The sequence below is a fragment of the Tamandua tetradactyla genome, chromosome 10 (genome assembly GCF_023851605.1).
Source record: "Tamandua tetradactyla isolate mTamTet1 chromosome 10, mTamTet1.pri, whole genome shotgun sequence".
Lineage (NCBI taxonomy): Eukaryota > Metazoa > Chordata > Mammalia > Pilosa > Myrmecophagidae > Tamandua > Tamandua tetradactyla.
Window position 1 is genome coordinate 73162811 of NC_135336.1, and position 17320 is coordinate 73180130.

General features: G+C 37.3%; 1 protein-coding gene and 1 pseudogene across 2 annotated transcripts; both read left to right on the forward strand.

Annotated features, from left to right (window-relative positions):
• The first annotated feature begins 11532 nt into the window (after positions 1-11532).
• LOC143647980 (cytochrome b-c1 complex subunit 7 pseudogene) lies at positions 11533-11868 on the forward strand (annotated as a pseudogene).
• Positions 11869-14989: 3121 nt separating this feature from the next.
• LOC143647981 (sterol carrier protein 2-like) lies at positions 14990-15513 on the forward strand. Of its 2 annotated transcripts, XM_077117627.1 has the most exons (2): positions 14990-15117; positions 15239-15340. In XM_077117627.1, the coding sequence occupies exons 1-2, from the start codon at positions 14990-14992 to the stop codon at positions 15288-15290; spliced, it is 180 nt and encodes a 59-aa protein (XP_076973742.1). In that variant the 3' UTR covers positions 15291-15340. The 2 variants fall into 2 exon arrangements, with proteins under 2 accessions (XP_076973742.1, XP_076973741.1); XM_077117626.1 differs by having other exon boundaries at positions 14990-15513.
• The last annotated feature ends 1807 nt before the right edge of the window (positions 15514-17320 follow it).

Genomic DNA, 17320 nt, shown 5'->3' on the forward strand with positions numbered 1-17320 from the left:
GGTAAGATGATAATGAGCCATTTTTTCTTTTCCTTTATGAGTACACAAAAAATTAATAACGGTATTTCCAAATGACCTTTCAGATTTCATCTCTGAACCATAGCATACAGTCCTCTGCATTGTACTAAAACCCTCTAATTTAAGGGGTTAAATCATCTTGAAAAACTCAGAAAATACTGTATATAAATGCAAATCTGAATAACCGTGGAAAATTTATAGCTTTCTACGTCAATGTTGATGAAAATAATTTGAGCAAAGACTGTGGATTAAGCAGGGATAAAATGTCAAGTGGATTGAATGAGGATTAGCTGCTACTGTTTTGGAGTTTCAGGCCTATGGAATGCTGGACTGCCAGACTGTTCTGCTTAGTTATTCTAGCTTGAAAGACTTCTTAGTTGTCATTCTTTCTCACCCCAATAGTCTATGACTTCTCCAGTGGTAGCCTAGACTCTGCTCACCTTTTCTCCCCAAAACATATGCTAGCCTCTATCAGAAAAAACCTTGTGTTCTCCCAAACAGGGCATTCTCTTCTCTAATTTCTCTATTCAGAAATAGGCATTAGCTCAGGCATTCTTAGTGGATGATTTGTAGTCTCTCTTACTAGTATAACTGATAGCCTTAAAAACCCCATGACCACGAAAGGAACTCCTATGTTTATAATACTATAGCCAAACCGCCTCTTTATCCATGTGGCTCACTCATTTTGCTTTACTATCTCTATTTGTTTTGGCTGACAAATCCCCCTCACCACTAAGTTATGAACTGCATGTTTGAGCAGTCTCTGCGTGTTTTTTGTGTGAACAGTCTTTGTGTGTCACAAGCAGATTTGAATATATGCCAAAACAAAATATTGTAATGTTAATCTACTGTAATATCATGTCATGACCAACTCAAAGAGTATAAGGATTAATTTACTCATTATTTGGGGGAAAATTTATACTTTCTTAGAATCATGAAATTTTAGAAGTGAAAACAAGTTGCTCCTTATGTGGTAATAACTAAGAGCTGTCAGTACTAAAGGGATTGAGCCACGTAGTTGTACATGGGAGTTGGAATCAGATGGAGGGGGCAGATGTATACTAAAATTTCCATTTTAATAACATGTGAAGCCAGTGATAAATGTTTCCAGGGATCTCATTAAGCAAATCTTCCTTTCTTTCCCATCCTATTTTTTCCCTTATCCATCTAATTTCTGCAATCTTAAAAACCAATGTGGCTAATGGAATACAGATAGAACATGGTGAGGTGAGGGAGGCAAGGGAGAAGAGAGGGAAGTAGCAGAATTTTGAAGATTTTTCAGGAGTGGCAGAATGAAGTTTCTACCGTCACTGAAGAAGTCAGACTGAAGTAATAGCAGGAGCCCCTGCTGTGAGCAAAGGAGTCGGTGATTTCATTTCAAAAGCAGCCATAACAGAACTCTTTCCAGAGAAGGAAACATTAACTGTTTATAAAAAGGGCAGCATTGCCTAACTGCAATCTCAAGAGAGTTACTTTACCTGCTTCTGAGATGAGTGTCAGGATGATTGGAGCATCTCCCACTGCTCCTATTATAATGAAATAGGTTAGCATTGCTGAGAAAAGGTTTGGGGAAACATGCTTTATACCCAACTTCCCATTCTTCTCAGAGAGGGACAAAGAGAATTTTTTATCAGTCACGTAGAAAAATCATCAAAAGTATAGGTATTCAGCTGTCAAATATGAGCCTAAAGTACAGTTCTCTTTACCTATTAACAGTGTGAAAACTTCACCAAAAAAAGATCACTATACCCCATGCCAAACTACAAATACTATTAGTATACTTTGATACATGGACGCTAGAAAACATATAACAACTGGGACAGCAAGGGCATTGACCCATCAAAATGACAAAGGCTGGAGTGTTGGGAAAGGGTCCTAGAAGATCTGGTAGTCCAAGGGGAAGAGATGGGGTAACCAGGGCATGGGCATGTCTTTCAGTAGTTTAATAACCTGTGGGTTGCATATGTACCATCCCAATATTAGTTCTTCTTTGATATAATTCACCTGTTGATGACTGTTGTAGTTTGCTAGCTGCCAGAATGCAATATACCAGAAACAGAATGGCTTTTAAAAGGAGGGAAGTTAATAAGTTGCTAGCTTACAGTTCTAAGGCCAAAAAAAAATCACAATTAAAGCAGGTCTATAAAAATGTCCAAGCTAAGACCTCCAGGAGTAGATAACTTGGTTCCAGAAGGCCAATGGCATTTCAGCATTTTTCCCTCAACTGGGAAGACATGTGGTGAACATGGTGACAGTCTGCTAGCTTTCTCTCCCAGATTCTTGTTTCATGAAGCTCCCCTAGGGGCTTTCTCCTTTTTCATCTTCAAAGGTTGCTGGCTGGTGGACTCTGCTTCTCATGGCTATGTCCTTCTGAAGCTTTCTCCAAAATACTTCTTCTTTTATAGGATTCCAGTAAACTAATCAAAACCCACGCAGAATGGGTGGAGACATGTCTCCATCTAATCAAGTTTAATACCCACACTTGATTGAGCCACATCTCTGTGGAGATAACCTAATTAAGTTTCCAATCTATAGTACTAAATAGAAATTAGAAGAAACCATTGCTCCCATAGGATTGATTAGGATTAAAACATGGCTTTTCTAGGGTACATAAGTCCTTTCAAACCAGCACAATAACTACCATTGCACAGACTATAGAAGACTGACGTCTTGTAGGTCAACTGAAAGGAATTTGCCTTTCAGTGACACACAGCTTTGCACTATGTGCTATATACATATTTTCTTTCCTGAAGTCATTCAGTTTTTAGTATTGGCTAGCTATGGTTTCTTTACCAGTAATTCATATCAAAATAATGTCAAAACAAATTCTGTTGTTTTTCACAAAAATTCCAAGTGTATGGCTGCCATATCAAGCAAAGGTTCTAAAGTATGAAATAATGGAATATTTCACCAAATGTTCAGTTACTGTACAAGCATTGCCAATATAAATTTAGATGACAACAAAATTTCATATCAGAAGTCTGCAGCAAAATCTACTGCCAAAGGAAGTAACTTCAAAACAAATCTTGAAATTTCTAAAGAGTATTGGTAATAAATCTTCTTATATTTACATAATGTTAAATAGACATCATTCTATTTATGGAAAATGCTTAGATATTGTATTAGTCAGGACTCTTCAGAGAAATATACCCAACTGTGCATATATATACATTTGTAATAGAAATCAGTTAAAATGTGTGTAAATATTAAAAGATTTGTAATAGAAATCAGTTCATGCAACCATGGGGATTGGCAAATCCAAATTTAATAGTGCAAGCAGCAAGTTGGAAACTTAATAAAGATGGTGAATTTTCTCCAGAAGAAGTGGACTGTCTGAATCAAAGATAGAATTAATTTCTGACTCCTGAAATCCTTAGTACTCTTGTTAAGGCCTCTAGCTGATAGGAGAAGGGGACTTCTTTATTGCTGAAGTCACACTCCTTTGCTGATTATAAATGTAGGCAGCCATAGGTACAATCAACTAATGATTTAAATCCATTTATAGAAATGTCCTCACAGTAACAATCAGCCAAATACTTGCTTGACCAAACAACTGGGCACCATAACCTAGCCAAGTTGACACATGAAATTACCATCACAAATACGGTTTTTCATACCCAGCTGGGTGTGGATTTTATACAGCTACTTCTCCCAATTTACTGACAAACAAGAAGATTATGGTAAAAACCACATTAATTTAAATTTATAGTGTCAAATAACAGGAATGGCATGTGAAGCTGTGTCTACCCCAGAAAATCATATTCTACCATTTGATCCATTCCTTTTGGTGTGAACCTGTTGTATGTAGGACCTTCTGACGAGGTTACTTTAGTTAAGGGGTGTCCCACCTCCACCAGGATGGGTCTTACTCTTATGACTGTCGTACTTTTTGAGATAATAAAATTCAGACAGAAAGAGAGAAAGCCACAGGAAGCAAGCAGCTGGACATCAGTGAAATCTGGAAGAGAAGGCAGAGACCAGGGGACACTGCCATGTGACTTGCCATGTGAGAGAGGAACAGAGGATCACTGGCTGCCAGCCCCAAAACAATAATCTTAGGAAAGAAATAATTGCCCTGATGAAACTTGATCTGGGCTTTTTCCCAGCCTCAAACATACGTTAATATATTCCCATTGTTTATGACCCATTTCATAGTATTTGTTTAAGCAACCAGGAAACTAAAACAGACTTTGTTACCAAAAGTGGGATACTTCTATTGAAACTACAGAAGTATGGAGCAGCTTTGGAATTGAGTAATGGGTAGAGACAGAAAGAAATGTGAGGCGCTAGATGGCTCTGAAGAGAATGTGGGTAAACATGTAGATCCTAAAGTTACTTTCAATGAGGCCTTAGAAGGAAATGATGAATGGAACACCAGAAACTGGAGGAAAGATGTTCCTTGCTTTAAAGTGGCAGAGAACTTGGTAAGATTGAGTTCTGATGTCTGATGGAACCCAGAACTTGAAAGTGATAAACCTGGTATTCAAGCGAGGAGATTTCCAAGCAAAACGTGGAAAGTGCAGCCTGGTTTCTTCTTGCAGCTTACAATGTAATGAGAGAGGAAAGGAACATGCTGAAAACTGAACTTCTGAGCACAAAGAAACAGAAATTGATGGTTTAGAAAACTCAGAGTTTCTGGAAAGTGAATCCCAGAGAAGAGTGCTCCATGTGAGGGTTTAACTGAACATGGAACCAATCAGCCATTTCAGGGAAAGCCAGGATTGGAGATGCAGCAACCCAGAAAGGATCTATGGAAGGCTCTATTCTCTGATAGTTGGGACCCCTGTGAACTACATGTAAGGCTGACAAGTTTTTTCATAATCTGTATAAATGCAACCAGTTTGGGCCAAAAGGGACCAAGAATGAAAAAATTGAAGGAAGAATCACTTCAAGAGCAGAATCATGGAAGCTGAGGTCTGGACAAGATATCTTCTTGGGCCAAGACAGCAGGCCCATCCACGTGGGAAAGTTCAGGGAAAGTTCTATCACCCCAATGCTCAAAAAGGATGTATGCTGTATGCCAGCAATTGCAAAGAGCATGGCTGCCACCCTGATGCTTGGAGAGGTATTAGGGGACCTTCACTCCAGTGTTCAGGGAGAGCATGGCCACTGGGCAAGCACTTAGAAGAGGTGTTCCAGAGATGACTCTTAGACCTTGAAATCTAATGATGTAAGGCCTGCAGGATTTCAAAATTGTTTGGGACCCTTCTAATTTCTCCTTATGGGAATGGAATATTCCTTCTAATTTCTCCTTATGGGAATGGAATATTTATATATGCCTGTCCCTCCACTGTTGGAAGAAGATAACATTTTCTAGGTTTCACAGGTTCACAGAAGGAAAGGAATTATGCCCCAGGACAGATCAAACACATAACTGATTTTGATGAGATTTTGTTATAGGCATTGTGTTTTGATTTGTTAAAGCTGCTAGAAAGCAATATACCAGAAATGGATTGGCTTTTGAAAAAAGGGAATTTATTAGCTTGAAAGTTCACAGTTCTAAGGCTATAAATACATCCAAACTAAGGCACCCAGAAAAAGATACCTTGACTCAAGAAAGACTAATGAGTCCAGAACACCTCTGTCAGCTGGAAAGGCACATGGTGACCTCTGCTAGCTTTCTCTCCAGGTTTCTCATTTCAAAGGATTTCCCTGTGGTGTTTACCATCTGCATCCCCAAAGTTCTCTGACTATGTGGGCTCTGAAGCTTTCTCCAAAACGGTTTCCTCTTTAAGTACTCCAGTAAGCAACCCCACCTTGAATTGGTGGAGATGGATCTCCATGGAAACCACCTAATCAAAAGGTCCCACCCACAATTAAGTAGATCACATCTCCATGGAAACAACTCAACAAAAAATATCCCACCCTACAATATTGAATGAGCATCAAAGAACATGGCTTTCCTGGGATACACAACAGTTTAAAACTGGCTTATTCCACTCTCTGGACCACAAAAAGACTCTTTATATATACAAAATGCATCACAAAATCACAAAGCCTTAAACCATTTCAGTAACAATACAAATGCAGTACAAAATCAAAGCCAGTACAAAGTCTCTCAAGGTCAGTTACAGGTATGGTCTCTCCTAAGGCAAAATTGTCCTCTGGCTCTGGACATGTAAAACTCAGAACAAGTTATCTGTTGCCAACATACAAAGGAATGGCAGCCATAGGATACATGTTCTCATTTCCATAGGGAGAAATTGGAAGAACACAGGGGTCACTAGACCCAAACAGTTCAGAAAACTTACAGGGCAAACTCCATTAGATTTCAAAGTCTGCAAGTCATTTATCATTGGGGCTTTAGAAAAGGGCATTCCCATTCTTTCCAAAGGCATATGCAGTGTCCCTGTTCTCTCCAAATAATGGGGCAGATGTTGAAACTTGGGGTACATAGAGGAGACCACCTTTTTCTTGGCTCCACCCTATCCAAGCATGAGAAATTACCTGGGCTCTCTGCCATTTCTGGGGCACACACTTAGCCCCTCAGAACAATAGGGTGGCAGCGAGACATTCCCCAATCCCCAAGGAATGTGCTCCACTCTCTCTGAGGCCTGAGGAACCAAAACTCTTCCTGAACATTGAGGCAGAAGGCCTGATTTCTGAATTTAGGGCAAACTCACCCTCTCCAAGTGCATGGGGTGGGTCCTTTCTCCTGGCCTGAGGTTTCTTGGCCTCAGACCTAAGCTTCCATGTTTCTGCCTTTGAAGTCAGTTTTCCTTCAACCTGTCCCTTTTAGTCCAAACTGGCTGTGGTACTGTTTATACAGATCCCATGACATTCTTGTTGGTATTCTATGTAGTATGTAGGGATCATAACCACCAGACAATAGGACTTTCCACAAATCCTTCTTGGATAACTCCATCTCCAATCCTGGCTTTTTCCGAAATGGCTCACTGGTTCATGTTTGTATAAATCCCCACATGGGACACTATTCTCTGGGGTCTTCCTTTCTGGAAACTCAGAATTTTCCAGACCATCAGTTTCTGGTTTGTTTGTGCACAAGGGTTCGGTTCTTACCTTACCTTTCCTGTTACATTTCACTATAAGCTGCAAGGAGAAACAGGCTGCATTTTCCACATTAAGTTTTGAAATCTCTTCAGTGAAGTACAGCTCACCACTTTTAAATTCTAACTTCCATGCAAAATCAGGATACAATTTGACTAAATTCTATGCCACTTTAAAATAAGGATGTGCTTTCCCTCCAGTTTGCAATAACACCTACATCATTTCTGTCTAAGGCCTTATCAGAAGTATCTTTAAAGTCTACGTTTCTACCAACAGTCTCTTCAAAGTATTCTGGGTCTTCTCTATCAAGATCCTCACAACTCTTCCAAAATCTTCCCCTTTTCCAATTTAAAAGCTGTCCTAACAGGTTTGGTACTTGCAAACTACAGCACCCCACTTTTCTGGCACCGAATCCTGGTTTATTAAAGCTACCAGAAAGCAATATACCAGAAATGGAAGGGCTTTTTTAAAAAGGCATTTATTAAGTTGAAAATTTACAGTTTTAGGGCTATAAAAATGTTCAAACTAAGACATCCAGAGAAAATCTGTTCTAGTTTTCAGGCTGCTAGAATGTGATATACCCGAGCTGCTGGGATGGCTGTTAAAAGGGGGACTTTAATATGTTACAAGTTTACAGTTTTAAGGAAGTGAAAGTGTCCAAATTAAGGCACCAACAAAAGGTTATCTTCACTCAAGAAAGGCTGATATTGTCTGGAACAGCTCTGTCAGCTGGGAAGTCATGTGGCTGGCATCTGCTGGTCCCTTCTTCCTTGGCTCCATTGCTTTCAGCCTCTGTTCCTCTGGGGGGTTCTTCACTTTGCTTCTTCAGGACCAGCTTTCATCTCTTGGCTTCCCTTGGTTCTCAATAGGTTCTAGCTTGCCTAACACCTCATAGCAATGATTGCTGGGCTCCAAGCATCTCCAAACATCTGTGTCTCTGTTCTTTGCCTGATGGTTTTGCTCCGAAATTTCTGTCTGCTCTGTCAATTCTGATTTGCTCCAAAACATTCCCTCTTTTAAAGGAGTCTAGTAAACTAATCAAGACCCACCTGGGTGGAGTCACATCTCCATCTAATCAAAAGTTATACCCACAATTGGGTGTATCACATCTCCGTGGAGGTAATTTAATCAAAAATTCCAACCTACAGTATTGAATCAGGATTAAAAGAAATGGCTGCTCCCACAAGATTGGATCAAGATTAAAGTATGCCTCTTCTGGGTTAACAAGAAATCATGACATGTGGTTCTGAAGACACAGCATGAATTCTGAAACATTTTTATCATAATTCCTAACCTTCATCTAATTATGAGGGACATCAGGTAGACCTCAGTTGAGGGATATTCTACAAAACAATTTGCCTGTACTCTTCAAAAATGTTAAGATTATGAAAGACAATGAAACATTAAGAAAGTGTTACAGATTAAGAGACTAAAGAGACACTATAACTAAATGGAATGCATGAGCCTGGATTGGATCCTGGATAGAGGGTGGGGAGTCAAATGATGAGGGAGAAGCTTTAAGGGACATTGAAAAAGGAATATGCTTTAGGTAATAGCATTGTATCCATATTGATTTTTCTGGTTTTAATAACTGTGTTATGGTCATATGAAAGCATTTTCCTGTTATCAGGATATAGATGCTGGTATTTAGGGGTCAAAGGGAAAAATGTCTGCAGCATGTTTTTGAACAGTTCAGAAAAAGTCAATAGATGATAGATTAGACAGATAGATGTTAAATAAGATAAAATAAAATAACTTTATATTTGGCCTAAATATAAACAGTTGATCTAACTAGATCAAGAATATATAGGAGTTATTCCAACAAGTTTTAAGTTATAACAAAATATAGTTTGCCCCCAAAAAGTAATTTTTAGGATTTCTTTCTCATAACATTCATAATTTATATTGTTTAGAAATGATAAATTCTTTCTTAAAGCACTTTGGCTAAAACTCTGTCCTCTAGACACTTAGTTCAATACAAACCTTCCCATTTAATTTTTAAAAGAACTCAGGAGTTCTCTTCCCTACAATTAAATTTAAATTTGATACTACAATTTCTGTGAAACTTGCCATTTACAGGATTAAAATTGTTGCAAATCACAAAGCAGCACAAAATTCATAGAGATGTGTTCTTGGAGACTAGAACTACTCAACGAGACTACACTATTAGTCAAGAGGCATACGTTCTTTTCTTTTATTTGAACACTAAGCAATGTGAATTAGTCTAGCTTTATTCATGAATAATATGACTCTAAGAGCTAATGATAATTTTATAATGTTATGAACCTTTTCTTAATTTAAAATACCATTGCATATATTGAGTTAAAAAATGGAAAAGAGAATCTGACTCCTCCATAAGGCCATTGTGTTATAGATACATTTTTAGAATTAACTTATTTATTAATTAAAAAAAATTTAACACCCAACGAATGAAAACATTAACATGTGATCATTCTGTCCTACATATATAATCAGTAATTCACAATATCATCACTTAATTGCATATTCATCATTTCTTAGAACATTTGCATCAATTCAGAAAAAGAAATAAAAGGAAAACAGAGAAAAAAAAAGATTATACATACCATACCCCTTACCCCTCTCTTTCATTTATCACTAGCACTTCAAACTAAATTTATTTAACTTTTGTTCCCCCATTATTCATTTTTATTCCATATGTTCTACTCGTCTGTTGACAGGTAGATAAAAGGAGCATCAGACACAAGGTTTTCACAATCACACAGTCACACTGTGAAAGCTGTTTTATCTTCAGTAAACATGGCTACTGGAACACAGCTCTATATTTCCAGGCAGCTCCCTCCAGACTCTCCGTTACATCTTGGATAACAAGGTGATATCTACTTAATGCATAACAATAACCTCCAGGATAACCTCTTTACTCTGTTTGGAATCTCTCAGCCATTGACACTTTGTCTCATTCATTCTTCCCCCTTTTGGTCAAGAGGGTTTTCTCAATCCTTTGATGCTGAGTCTCAGCTCATTCTAGGGTTTTTCTCAATCCCTTGATGGTGAGTCTCAGCTCATCCTAGGATTTCTGTCCCACGTTGCCAGGAAGGTCCACACTCCTGGGAGTCATGTCCCACGCAGAGAGGGGGAGGGTGGTGAGTTCACTTGCTGTGTTGGCTGGGAGAGAGAGGCCACATCTGAGCAACAAAAGAGGCTCTCTTGGGGGTGACACTTGGCCTAAATTTTAAGTAGATTTGACCTATCCTTTGTGGGGTTAAGTTTCACATGAACAACCCCCAAGACTGGGGGCTCAGCCTATAGCTTTGGTTGTCCACACTGCTTGTGAGAATATCAAGAATTCAACTGTTTTCACCATTCCCTGAAGGGGACTTTGCAAATACTTTTCGACTCACTGATATAGATACATTTTGAATGGTGTAGATACATTTTTAAAAAACAGAAAAGAGAACAGCCCTTATTATTCCATTCTCTGACTAGCTTTCATTGAAAGCTCTATTTCTGTGTGTAGTAAACCTCAGAAAATAATTAAGGAGAAATTTCTCATTCTTTAAAATATTAGTTTCAATTTTTTTAATGATTCAAATGTAGAAAATTCAAGCTAGAACTATTATTTTCAATATTATTAATTACAAGGTTTTGCGTCCATCCTGTGACTAAAATTTTTTGAGACCAAAAGCAGTACTGGATCAAAAAATGTATATTTTCATGAATGTAAAGTTCTGTTATTTTAAACAGAAAATCATACATAAGATGTTTTTTTAAAGATGGTGTATTAGTTAGGGTTCTCTAAAACAGAATCAACAGGGAAAACTCACAAATATAAAATTTATAAAGGTGTCTCACGTGACCACAGGAACGCAGAGTCCAAAATCCACAGAGTAGGCTGTGAAGCCGATGATTCCGATGGAGGGTCTGGATGAACTCCACAGGAGAGGTTCACCAGCCAAAACAGGAAAAGCCTGTCTCTTCTGAATCCTCTTTATAAGGCTTTCAGTGATTAGATTAAGCATCACTCATTGCAGAAGACACGCCCCTTTGGCTGATTACAAATGGAATCAGCTGTGGATGCAGCTGACATGATCATGATTTAATTCTATAAAATGTCCTCATCGCAACAGACAAGCCAGCACTTGCCCAACCACCACTTAGCCAAGTTGACACATGACAGATGGATGTCACACCATCATCTGCATAGTTACAGTTCTGAATATGAATGTAATTTTTTACATATAAAAATAGCCATTTTTGTTGAAAGTAGATGGTAAGTAATATTTTAAAACTTTAACCTATATGTGAGACTAAAGCAAAAAAGATTTATTTGGTACAAAATTTGTATTTTGACTAGTGCATTTCCGAATGTAACTTATGTGGACAGCTTAACTGAATACCATAAGTTCATGGAACCTTAAGTAGGGCATGAAATTTTGTAAGTTTGTCTAGAGTGATGCCTCAATAAATCCCAGAAGGATTTGAACAGTGCATAAAAAGTATTTGCAAAGGTTTTGCTCTGGGTTCAAAATGGCAGGCCAGCCTGCTGTTGCAGCATCAGGCCAATGGCTGGATGGTATGCAAAAGTGCTATTACAATGCTGCAGGGTTCAATAAACTGGGGTTAATGTGAGATGATACAATAGCTGAAACTGAAGGTGTGAAAGAAGCCATAAGAAGGTATCCTGAGAACCTTTATAATGTCAGGGTGTTTCACATTAAGAGAGCACTGGACCTGAGCATGAGACAGCAAATCTTGCCTAAAGAGCAGTGGACAAAATATGAGGAGGATAAATTCTATCTTGAACCATATCTGAAAGAAGTTATTCAGGAAAGAAAAGAGAAAGAAGAATGGGCAAAGAAATAATCATGTATTTGAAATGATGCAGCAGTCCCCAAAGTACTTTTATGAAGGTGGTAAAACCTAGAATGTACAATTTAAGGAGTATTTAGGCTAAAATGTATCACTCTAAACAAAGATAATCTGTAATAATTGTTGGAGTTTTTTAATTCTAAACCTTATAAAAATCTTAACTACTGAAAAAAAAAGTATTTGCAAAGTCCCCTTGGGGTAATAGTGAGAAAGGGGGAAAATTCAACTTCACCAAATGGAGTATTCTTGATTTTTTTACAAGCAGTGGGGACAACCAAAGCAGTAGGCTGAGCCTCCAATCTTGGGGTTTGTTGACATGAAATTAACCCCACAAAGGATAGGCTAAGTCTACTTAAAATTAGGCCTAAGAGTCACCCCCAAGGGAACCTCTTTTGGTGCTCAGATGTGGCCTCTCTCTCTCAGCCAACATGACAAGCAAACTCACTGCCCTCCCCCACTCTATGTGGGACATGACTCCCAGGGGCGTGGACCTTCCTAGCAACATAGGGACAGAAAACAGAAAAGTAAACCTTCTCAACTAAAAGGGGGAAGAGAGAAATGAAACAAAATAAAGTGTCAATGGCTGAGAGATTCCAAACAGAGTCGAGAGGTTATCCTGGAGGTTATTCTTATGTATTAAATAGATATCACCCTTTTAGTTAAGGCGTAACAGAGAGGCTGGAGGAAACTGCCTGAAAATGTAGAGCTGTGCTCCAGTAGCCATGTTTCATGAAGATGATTGCATAATGATATAGCTTTCACAGTGTGACTGTGTGATTGTGAAAACCTTGTGTCTGATGCTTCTGTTAACTACCTTATGGATAAATGAGTAAAACATATGGATCAAAAATAAATAAATAATAGAGGGAACAAATGTTAAAATAAATTTAGTAGATTGAAATGCTAATGACCAATGAAAGGGAGGGGTAAGGTGTACGGTATGTATGAAGTTTTTTTCTGTTTTCTTTTTATTTATTTTTCTGAATTGATGTAAATGTTCTAAGAAATGATCATGGTGATGAATATACAAGTATGTGATAAAAAAGAATGTTTATATTGTATGTTTATTTGTTTTATTAATAAAAAATTTAAAAAATAGCTATTTCATGGAATTGTAATTTGCTGGAATATATGATTTGGAGATTGAAATTCTTCCAAAAATCATTTACAGCTATGGAAGATACTTATAATTTTCTTTAATACTCATATAAATTCAATACCATTTAGTATAAATGCAATGCAAAATTTCCATGTATTATTTAAGTTATTATTTAAGAAACCAATAAGTTATTGGCTTGTCATACTCTGGTAATTAATAACCTGGATGTTTTTATCATTAAAGTAAAGCAAGTTCAAATAAAACCTGGTCACAAAGGATTAACCATATTATATGTGAAATTCTTGGATACTGAGTCATTATACTCCCCAATGTAAGAAAAGTATCTGTGGTTTTCTGCAAGTATTTTGGACAGCTGTTCAGATAATGGGATGAAATATAGGCTAGAAAACTTTAAAATGATCTTTCAGAATTTCCAGAGTGTTCAAATACAGCCATATTTCATTCAAAATAGACAAAGGGAGGAGAATAGTAAATAAGCTAGGTTATAGACCATGTTTTCTATTGATTATTTTGCTTTCTAAGTACCTTGGACTAATACAGTTTTCTTGCTCAATTATAATCTATTTTCCATATAGCACCAGACTAACTTTTAAACATTCCTTCACTTCTGTTTAAACCTTCCAGGAACTTTCAATTGCTTCTAAAATACAGTCCTACATAATCTTGTCACCATTCCCTCTGCAGCATTAGGTCATCTGGTTCTCTTTCTGTTCCTCTGATACAATAACTTGGTTTCTACCTTGGATCCTCTGCATTTTCCCCCACTTCTCTACTCCCTTCTCTTTGTAAGGTGATCTCTTTGCCAACATTCACGTCTCAGTCCAAATGGCCCCATCCCCAGGGTCCTGTAAATCTGTCTCTTGCATTGTCTTTAATAGTATTTATTATCTATCAATATCTACTTTGCTTATGTGCCTTTTTTCTCTCAGATGAAAACATAAACTTCAAGGTGTAAAGATATTTGTCACTAAAAGGATGCCTGGCACAAAGTGGGCAAAAAAATTTTGTTATATGAATGAATCTCCAAAATGTTTCTTTTTTTTTTTCTTCTGGGCTAAAAACTGACACTTTTGGTGAAACCCTCACATTTCATAAAGGGCTTCTTTATTGACATTAGCAAAGAATTCCTTTGAGACTAAAATGGAAGTCATCTTTTAGTCCAAATTATTTAATGTTTATATTTCAGCCCTTCTAAAATTAAAAAGCAGAAGAATATCTTGTTTCATGAGTCTAAGGAAACCACCAGAATATCTGTTTTGTGTTCAAATCCAACTACAATGGAAATGTTACTGCCAAAGTGAAATATATTGTGTAGGTTCTTTTTAAAAAGTATTTGCAAAGCACAGATTCTGATCACCACAGAAATTACAAGCAACAATTTATTGAGTAGAGGGGGTGGCAAAAGATGATGCCTTGCTTCATTGCGGTGGAATAATATTTAGTGTTCCATTGTTTCAGTCACTGGAAATGATTTTCTTCCTGGAAATAACATTAGTCAGGTTACTAGGTGTCTCAGTTTGCTAAAGCTGCTGGAATGCAGCATACAGATATGGAATGGCTTTTAAAAAAGGAATTTATGAAGTTGCAAGTTTAATTTCTAAGGCTATAAAAATATCCAAACTAAGGCATCCAGAGAAAGATATCTTAGTTCAAAAAAAGCTGATGGGTCTGGAGCATCTCTGTCAGTTGGAAAGGCATGTGGCTGGCATCCGCTGGTGTCTCTGGCTTCTTAGTTTAAAGGGCATCTTCCCCAGGGGCATCTTCTTTCTGCATTGCCAAAGATCTCTGGCTGTGTGGGCTCTGTTGGCTCTGAAGCTTTTTCCCTCTTTAAAGGGCTCCAATAAGCAACCCTACATTGACAACTTTGAATAGGTGGAGCCACATCTCCATGGAAACCGTCTAATTAAAAGTTACAACTCACAAGTTCCGGATGCAAAGGTTGTTCTGTGGCATAATTTAGGCATTGGAGGAGCTGTAGTTGTAATATTGTACAAGATGGGTTTTCCTGAAGCTGCCAGAGCTCGTCAAATTGTGGCTGCTCCAACCAGCTCTGTAGTCAATGGATTTAAGGCAGATCTTGTCTTTAAAGAGATTGAGAAGAAACTTAAAGAGGAAGGGGAGCAGTCTGAAGAAAATTGGTGTTATTTTACCTTCAAAGTGAAGGTTGGCCCTGGGAGTAAAGAATCCTGCTGGGTGGAGGATGTGAAGTATGGCAAAGAATCAGTGCTTCCTAACTCAGACAAGAAAGCTGACTGCACAATCACAATGGCTGACTCAGACTTACTGGCTTTCATGACTGGTAAAATGAATCCTCAGTCAGCTTTCTTTCAAGGCAAATTGAAAATCACTGGCCACATAGTTCTGGCTATGAAATTACAAAACCTACAGCTTCAGCCAGGCAAAGCTAAGCTGTGAAGAACTCCCTTTAGCTACTTTTGAAAATCAAGATGAGATTTATAGAAATATATTCATGTATTTCATTGTCAGGAATTAGACTGAAATTATTGGCAAATAGCATAAGGTAGATTGGTTTTTTAATGGGTGTGACCAATCCTGTTTTCCTTAGCTTTGGGTGAATAGGCCTTAATGATATACTACTGCTTTGCTGAATTGTATACAACTGTGCATTACAAAGTTAATATGGTGATTATGATTTGGGGTAAAATTGAGTTTCAGAATAAAATTAGGAACAGTAAAATCCAAAAACTATGTAAACAAAGGCTTTCATGTTGCTTATAAAGTGTATTTAAGGATTATTCTGCTGAAAATTCAGTTTAAGAGTTTACCTTGGGAGAATCAGGGAAGAAATGGAGTTTCAGTAGCTGGGCAGTAATTAGTGTTGTGCACTTAATTACCGTACCCTATTTTCCATTAATAATTTTTTAAATTCTATACTGGGATGTAGGGTTTTTGTTTTTTTTTTTTAATTATTTACATTTCATTCAATCGTAAATGGTATTTTCTTCCCCAGTTAAAAGAATTATGATCAGAATTTGGGGGAACACATCATATAGCTGAACATAGGCCTATTTTTAAAATAAAAGTGTTTTAAAAATGGGTTTTCTTTTTGAAAAATCAGTGTATTAGAGTCATGAAATGACTATTACTAAAAATAATTGAACATAGCTTACTTAGTGATGCACAGTTTTTTGCTATAATCTCATATTAATTTAACTAGATTTGTAAAGCTCTGTCTTTTGTTAAATTTTCTTTCTTCATATGGGTTTTGTTTAATTAATTATCTTCATTTAATTTATCTCTCTGCTTAGTTTTTCTAATACTAGTGTTACTATTTCTTATAACTCAATGTGATATTGGATAAAATACTGTTTTTGGAAGAATGTTTAATAGAAAATTAAAATTGCTCTTATTGAAAAAAAAAAGTGACCACTCACAACTCAGTGGGTCATGTCTCCATGGAAACCATCAAAAAGATTACACCCAGCAATATTGAATGAGGATTAAAGAATATGGCTTTTCTGGGGTACACAACAGTTTCAAACTGGCACACTAGCCTTGCCCTGATTGCATATCCTCCACAGTAATCATAGGTTTATACCTAAAGGAAAACTGGACAGAAACATCTACTCAGGTCATTAGAGCATTACACAGCTAATAAGAGCTATGCACTAGGCTCACCTGCCCAAGAAGAAGAACCCTGCTGGATCTTTATCTAACTCTCAATACCTGGCTTAGTACTCAGCAGTAAATGGAAATGAGAAGATAAAATTGGGGAGAATTTAACACCCTATATCTTGTCAACTATCAGTGAACAAACAGGTTTTGTTCAAAAAGTTCTTTTCCAAACTAGTCATTTTTTAAATATGAAAAAATGTCTCCCTGACTCTAAAGTTAGTTTTCTAAGCTAGCCCATTAAAAAAGCAAGTTTTCTTTCACTCTTTTATCAGTATTTATCAAATGTCTTCTCCTATGCTACGTAATATGGATCAAGTTGGTATAAAATGTAAGGAGGCAAAGTATGGTCAGATCACCACCTGAGTAAATAACTATAAATTACGATAAGTGGAATTAAAGCTATAATTAAAGCATGTGGCAAGGAGACCTGATTTAGTCTGATGAGTCAAAGAGGGCTTCGATGAGAATGTGACGTTTGAGCTGAGATTGGAAGGATGATTGTGAATTAAATAAGCAAAGTAGAGAGTTTGGGGAGAATTGTATTCTGAGTGAGAAGAGCAGAAGAACAGGCCAGAGTTGAGTGGGAGAATGCACATTGAGGAAACAGAAAGAATACCAGTGTGTCTGGAGATGAAGCAATGAAGGAGACAGTTGGCACCTGATAAGACTGGAGAATTAGACAGGAAATAG

Coding starts and splice junctions, on each gene's coding strand:
- LOC143647981 (XM_077117626.1), top strand. CDS start 14,990: ATGGGTTTTCCTGAAGCTGCCAGAGCTCGTCAAATTGTGGCTGCTCCA.